Here is a 7,823-nt window from a genome sequence, read left to right on the forward strand (position 1 = left end):
TGCCAACTCACATCACACTTCTTTTTTATTTTTTAAAAAACCTTGCTGTGTAGCATATAAAGAAGTAACTTGCTCATGTTGATAGAAATGTGTTGATGCTGGAGAAGCGTACATTTTGCAAATCTCACTGCAAAGGAGCTACGCATATTTTACCTTCAGCACCAGAATGAGAGCAGCTTTATTCTGAATTACCAGGCACCAAGTAGCGGGGGTAGGGAAATGTGGCTACACAAACTTGCCCTATACTGAAATTTCTCTTCTTTTATTCAAGGATGATATATTTGCATCAGAAGCTCTTAAGCCGCCTGTCAAAGCAAAATCAAAAGAGCTGGAAGTGAACCTGTTTGATGATGACGTTGACATCTTTGCCGATCTTGCAGTAAAACCAAAAGAAAGGAGTGCCAAAAAGAAGATTGAATCTAAATCTATATTTGATGAGGAGATAGGTAAGGAGTTAATGTAAGCAATTAGGTCTGTAATATGGTTACAAGTGCCAAGTGGTGGTTTTCATAGGGTAGAGAAAATTTATTATCTCCTCTGAATGAGCAGTTTGCATTGAAAGGATATCCCCCCCCCCCCGAAAGAAAATTCCCTGCTTGTCTGTAGCTATCCCAGTGATTATCAGTCCCCATCCCAGATGCTGCTATATTTGCATTTTGAAAAGCCTGCATAATGTGAAGTGTGTTTTTTGTTAATACACGGCAGAGGGGTACTGTGTTTTCAAATGTTCTGTTACTTCCAACGAAGTTTTGGTGTTAACAGTGTTTACAGAATAGACTAAACATCCAAAGTATCTCAGTACTTGGCTCAAAAGCTTTTGGCACAGTCAACAGCTCCTATATCTGTCGTTACTGACCCACTAAATTCCATGAGCAGCAGGTTCAGTGTTGGTTCACAGGCAGTAGCTACTAACCTTGTTTTGTATCCTGTTAAATTCACACCAGTCACAAAACCTATTATTTGACTTTCACAACTCCATTTGAACCGTAATAATTTCCTTCTCGTTCTCTAGAGATTTGGGGGTATCCATAGTTGGGAGAAAAAAATAAATACAGCAGATATGTACATACATGATATTTTGTTTTTTATACAGCTAGAGACACTATCCAAAAATAGAAAATGGAGAAGCAAATGGAGACAAAACTAAATGGGCAAATATGATGCAATGATCTGTGCTACATATTTAGTTACAGTAGGAAATTACATCTGGAATGGTCTAAAGGCTTTGTGAGTTTTGAGGGATTTGACCTAAATAAGGGTGAAATTCCATAGGGACTATCTGGAAGGCAGTTTAAGGCCTAAGGGACAGGATGGGAGAAACGGCAGTTGTTTCAAGGAACAAGAATCTTATGGAAACTAAAGTTCCGCCTTTTAATAGGAAAAAATAGAAAAGAGTACTATCTCCCTATGTAACGTGCACTGATGAGTATCTTTCAAGATCATTAAAATGGCAAGAGACAGAATATTGTCAAGTTAATACTTGAGGCAGATCATGTAATTTTCGAGTCTGATATAATCTGAGCAGGAGCTTGGAATTTTCCATGACCATTGCCTTTAAAACAATTCAGCAATGGGTAGAAAGGGGTGGTGGTGAAAGGTGACAAAACACACACAAACCTAGTAGTGTCTGTCTCCCTTTTAAAATTGAAGCCAACAATATCAAGTTGGCAAAACTTTAGAAGTCATTGGCAATATAAACCAGGTTCATCACATTTGCTCACAGACAACATTCTCAGCCAAATGTAGCTTTTTTTTAACCACTGGCAGTAATTGTGTGTTTCCATTTCCCATTCTCTCTCTCTCTCTCTCTCTCTCTCTCTCTGTGTGTGTGTGTGTGTGTGTGTGCGTCTTTAGATGATATCTTCTCACCTAGTAGTCTATCCAAGACAACCATCAAGAAGGCCCAGTCCTTTCAGGCAGCTTCAGGAACTAAATCCGAAATCAGAACATCAAGTACATTTGAAGACCCGCTCAATGTATTTGAAGGTCAATGAAAATGTAGCCGTTGACTCTTCTGTTACACTCTTATCCTGCCCAGTACTAATTCCCTTGCTTTCCGATTAAACTCCTGGTATGACGGAGCTGTTCAGGCTCGCATCTAAATATTTTTCCTTCCAGGGCATCAAAAGAAACACAGTGTTCCAAAAATAATTTCAGTACCCTGTAGCACTTCTGTTCCAGTTCAGTAGCTTATGCATTGACCTGCTAATGTATCTTTTGTACAGAGTATAGATTTTATTAATCAGAACTGTCAAAATAAATCTGATATTGATAAATACAATTTGTAAAACCAGTTTTTGTGTATGGGGTGTTAGGGGAAAGGGGTAGGACCTCTGGTGGGGGACACATGCTCCTTTTGGGTTGCACCTTGAGTCTCCACCCTGCACTTAGCTCTCACCTGTGGCTCCTAGAAGCTGCCAGGATGTGGCTTCGAATGACTGGCTAAACTTAATGGGGGTAGCCAGTGGGTCTCAGAGAGTCAGTCCAACAGTCAAGGTGGTTTCTGCACGTGCTGCAGAGAGAAAGGAGGGGCAGGTGGGGCTTGCCAATCTGGAAAGGTAGCTCATCTAGGAGAAAGGCTATCTTTGGGAAGAGTAAAGGCTAAGTAAGTTCCTACACTTTGCCAACAAAGGTCCATATAGTTAAAGCTATGATTTTCCCAGTAGTGATGTATGGAAGTGAGAGCTGGACCATAAAGAAGGCTGATTGCTGAAGAATGGATGCTTTTGAATTATGGTGCTGGAGGAGACTCTTGAGAGTCCCATGGACTGCAAGAAGATCAAACCTCTCCATTCTGAAGAAAATCAGCCCTGAGTGCTCACTGGAAGGACAGATCGTGAAGCTGAGGCTCCAATGCTTTGGCCACCTCATGAGAAGTGAAGACTCCCTGGAAAAGACCCTGATGTTGGGAAAGATGGAGGGCACAAGGAGAAGGGGGCGACAGAAGACGAGATGGTTGGAAAGTGTTCATAAGCTACCAGCTCAAAATTTCATAAAAAACCTTACGTTCTCCAATTCACTCCAAAATGGTGCCAAACGGTGGCAAATGCTCCCCTGAGAGGTTTGGCGGTCGAAACAGAAGGCTTTTTATCACAGGAGAAGAAATCAGCCCTCGACAACTTAACCGGAAGGAAAATATTTTTTTGAAAAAATCCCTAAGCCCCAGGGTCACAATTTCAACAAAAACCTGACGTTCTCCAATTCACTCCAAAATGGTGCCAAACGGTGGCAAATTCTCCCATGAGAGGTTTGGCGGTCGAAACAGAAAAGCTTTTTATCACAGGAAAGGAAATCAGCCCTCGACAACTTAACCGGCAAAAAGGTTTTTTTGAAAAAATCCCTAAGCCGCGGGGTCACAATTTCATTAAAAATATGACTTTTGGCAATTCACTCAAAAATGCTGCCAAACGGTTGCAAATGCTCCCCTGAGAGGTTTGGCGGTCGAAACAGAAGACTTTTTATCACACGAAAAGAAATCAGCCCTCGACAACTTAACCGGCGGAAAAAGATTTTGTTGAAAAAATCCCTAAGCCCTGGGGTCACAATTTCATAAAAAATCTGACTTTTTGAATTTCACTCAAAAATGGTGCCAAACAGTTGCAAATGCTCGCCTTAACGGTTTGGCGGTCGAAAAAGAGGGCTTTTTATCACACGAAAAGAAATCAGCCCCGACAACTTAACCGGCAGAAAAAGATTTTGTTGAAAAAATCCCTAAGCCCTGGGGTCACAATTTCATTAAAAATCTGACTTTTTGAATTTCACTCAAAAATGGTGCCTACTGAAGAGAGTAGGAAACACCACTGGGCCGTTAAGATATAATCTAAGTCAAATCCCTTATTTTGACTACTGGCTCCTCACACAGCTCCTGACTCACGACAGTGTGTTGCCCATCGCTCCGTTCTGACTAAGGGATTTTATGCAGCCACTGCTGGCGGGGACATTTTGGGACCCAAAATATCCAATGCCACTAAATTCTGGTGTACTTTTTAACATAATAGTGTAAACAGGGATCAACATACAAACACTGAGAAGCCATTCCCCCCGATCCACTACTTTATATGGAAACAACTGGAAAAACCTCTCTGATTGAGGCTAGCAACATGGCGCCTTTTTGTACAATGAACACTTCCAAGGTCATTCTTACTACTACTTAACTACTGCTTTACTACTGCTTTATTACTGCTTTACTACTACTTTACTACTACTTTACTACAGCTTTACTACTACTTTACTACAGCTTTACTACTACTTTACTACTACTTTACTACAGCTTTACTACAGCTTTACTACTACTTTACTACAGCTTTACTACTACTTTACTACTGCTTTACTACTACTTTACTACAGCTTTACTACTACTTTACTACAGCTTTACTACAGCTTTACTACTACTTTACTACAGCTTTACTACAGATTTGCTACTACTTTACTACTACATTACTACAGCTTTACTACAGCTTTACTACTACTTTACTACAGCTTTACTACTACATTACTACAGCTTTACTACAGCTTTACTACTACTTTACTACAGCCTTACTACTACTTTACTACAGCTTTACTACTACTTTACTACAGCTTTACTACAGCTTTACTACTACTTTACTACAGCTTTACTACTACTTTACTACAGCTTTACTACTACATTACTACAGCTTTACTACAGCTTTACTACTACTTTACTACAGCTTTACTACTACTTTACTACAGCTTTACTACTACTTTACTACAGCTTTACTACAGCTTTACTACTACTTTACTACTACTTTACTACAGCTTTACTACAGCTTTACTACTACTTTACTACAGCTTTACTACTACTTTACTACTACTTTACTACTGCTTTACTACTACTTTACTACAGCTTTACTACAGCTTTAGTACTACTTTACTACAGCTTTACTACAGCTTTACTACTACTTTACTACAGCTTTACTACTACTTTACTACTACTTTACTACAGCTTTACTACAGCTTTACTACTACTTTACTACAGCTTTACTACTACTTTACTACTGCTTTACTACTACTTTACTACAGCTTTACTACTACTTTACTACAGCTTTACTACTACTTTACTACAGCTTTACTACAGCTTTACTACTACTTTACTACAGCTTTACTACAGATTTGCTACTACTTTACTACTACATTACTACAGCTTTACTACAGATTTGCTACTACTTTACTACTACATTACTACAGCTTTACTACAGCTTTACTACTACATTACTACAGCTTTACTACAGCTTTACTACTGCTTTACTACTACTTTACTGCTACTTTACTACGACTTTAAAGCTATTTTACTACTTTTCCACCGCTTTACTATTGGACCATTTTACTACCGCTTTACTAGAACTACTACTAAGGTTACTTACTGCTGTTTCACTACTGCCTTACTACCATTTTACTACTATTTTACTACTGTATTACTACTACTACTTTACTCCTGTTTTACTACTACTATACTGCTACTTTACTACGATTCCACCACTTTACTATTGTTTTACCATTACTTAACTGTTACTTCACTACTGGTTTACTATTGCTTTACTACCACTTTACTTCTGCTACTCTATTACTTATCCTACTTTACTATTTATACCCCTATTTATACAGTAGACCTTCCTGAACAATGGCATGCCTGTCTATAGTAACAAATAGTATTGTTACTATTTTATTAATTGTATATACCGCCCTTCATCCGTAGATTTAAGGTTGGTTTACAACTTAAAAATGCAAGGTAAAAAACACAAAATACACAATAAAAACAAGAACAAGAACAAACCCATAAGCCTCCTCCCTCAACCTCTCCTTTGGCTTGTCCTTCACTCATGACTTCTCTCTTGTTCCTTGATCTTAACTTCCCCACTTTTGCAAACCTTCCAGTTGTCCCTAATTTTCCCGGGACAGTCCCAGATTTATTGAAGCTGTCCTGGTTTCTGATGTTATCCTGCTTTTCCTTAGGACGTCCCTATGTTCATGGGAGAAATGTTGGATGGTATGGAGTTATACATAGAATCGCATGATAGAATGATCTCGATACGAATCCAAGGCAGACCTTTTAACATCACAGTAATCCAAGTTTATGCACCAACTACTGGTGCTGAAGAAACTGAAATTGACCAATTCTATGAAGACTTACAACACCTTATAGAAGTGACACCAAAGAAGGATGTTCTTCTCATTATAGGGGATTGGAATGCTAAAGTAGGGAGGCAAGAGATAAAAGGAACAACTGGCAAGTTTGGCCTTGGAGATCAAAACGAAGCAGGGCAAAGACTAATAGAGTTCTGTCAAGAGAACAAGCTGGTCATCACAAACACGCTTTTCCAACAACACAAGAGACGACTCTACACATGGACATCACCAGATGGGCAGCATCGAAATCAGATTGATTATATTCTCTGCAGCCAAAGATGGAGAAGCTCTATACAGTCAGCAAAAACAAGACCTGGAGCTGACTGTGGCTCAGATCATCAGCTTCTTATAGCAAAATTCAAGCTTAAACTGAAGAAAGTATGAAAAACCACTGGGCCGGTAAGATATAATCTAAGTCAAATCCCTTATGAATACACAGTGGAAGTGACAAACAGGTTTAAGGATTTAGATTTGGTGGACAGAGTGCCTGAAGAACTATGGATGGAGGCTCGTAACATTGTACAGGAGGCAACAACGAAAACCATCCCAATGAAAAGGAAATGCAAGAAAGCAAAGTGGCTGTCCAACGAGGCCTTACAAATAGCGGAGGAGAGAAGGCAAGCAAAATGCGAGGGAGATAGTGAAAGATACAGGAAATTGAATGCAGATTTCCAAAGAATAGCAAGGAGAGACAAGAAGGCCTTCTTAAACGAGCAATGCAAACAATAGAGGAAAACAACAGAATGGGAAGAACCAGAGATCTGGTTTTACTACTACTTTACTACAGCTTTACTACTACTTTACTACTACATTACTACAGCTTTACTACTACTTTACTACTACATTACTACAGCTTTACTACAGCTTTACTACTGTTTTACTACTACTTTACTACTACTTTACTGCTACTTTACTACGACTTTAAAGCTATTTTACTACTTTTCCACCGCTTTACTATTGGACCATTTTACTACCGCTTTACTAGAACTACTACTAATTGGAGATATGAAAGGAACATTTCGTACAAAGATTACCATAATAAAGGACAAAAGTGGTAAGGACCTAACAGAAGCAGAAGACATCAAGAAGAGGTGGGAAGAATACACAGAGGAATTATACCAGAAAGATATGGATGTCTCGTGCATCCCAGGTAGCGTGGTTGCTGACCTTGAGCCAGACATCCTGGAAAGTGAAGTCAAATGGGCCTTAGAAAGCACTGCAAATAACAAGGCCAGTGGAAGTGATGGTATTCCAGCTGAACTATTTAAAATTTTAAAAGATGATGCTGTTAAGGAGCTACACTCAATATGCCAGCAAATTTGGAAAACTCAGCAGTGGCCAGAAGATTGGAGAAGATCAGTCTACATCCCAATCCCAAAGAAGGGCAGTGCCAAAGAATGCTCCAACTACCGCACAATTGCACTCATTTCACACGCTAGCAAGGTTATGCTTAAAATTCTACAAGGAAGGCTCAAGCAGTATGTGGATCGAGAACTCCCAGAAGTGCAAGCTGGATTTAGAAGAGGCAGAGGAACCAGAGACCAAATTGCAAACATGCGCTGGATTATGGAGAAAGCTAGAGAGTTCCAGAAAGACATCTACTTCTGCTTCATTGACTATGCAAAAGCCTTTGACTGTGTCGACCACAGCAAACTATGGCAAGTTCTTAAAGAAATGGA

General features: G+C 39.3%; 1 protein-coding gene across 4 annotated transcripts in view; it reads left to right on the top strand.

Annotated features, from left to right (window-relative positions):
• Positions 1-2,276, top strand: part of WASHC2C (WASH complex subunit 2C) — a 45,308-nt gene extending 43,032 nt beyond the window's left edge. For all 4 annotated transcript variants that reach the window (XM_083738247.1, XM_083738249.1, XM_083738248.1 and 1 more), the window contains 2 exons: positions 272-446; positions 1,855-2,276. In XM_083738247.1, the coding sequence (XP_083594373.1) occupies positions 272-446; positions 1,855-1,994 (315 nt within the window). In that variant the 3' untranslated portion in view covers positions 1,995-2,276. The remainder of the gene's footprint in view (positions 1-271; positions 447-1,854) is intronic.
• Positions 2,277-7,823: the final 5,547 nt, after the last annotated feature.

The sequence above is a fragment of the Podarcis gaigeae genome (genome assembly GCF_964106915.1).
Source record: "Podarcis gaigeae genome assembly, chromosome: 5".
Taxonomy (NCBI): Eukaryota; Metazoa; Chordata; class Lepidosauria; order Squamata; family Lacertidae; genus Podarcis; species Podarcis gaigeae.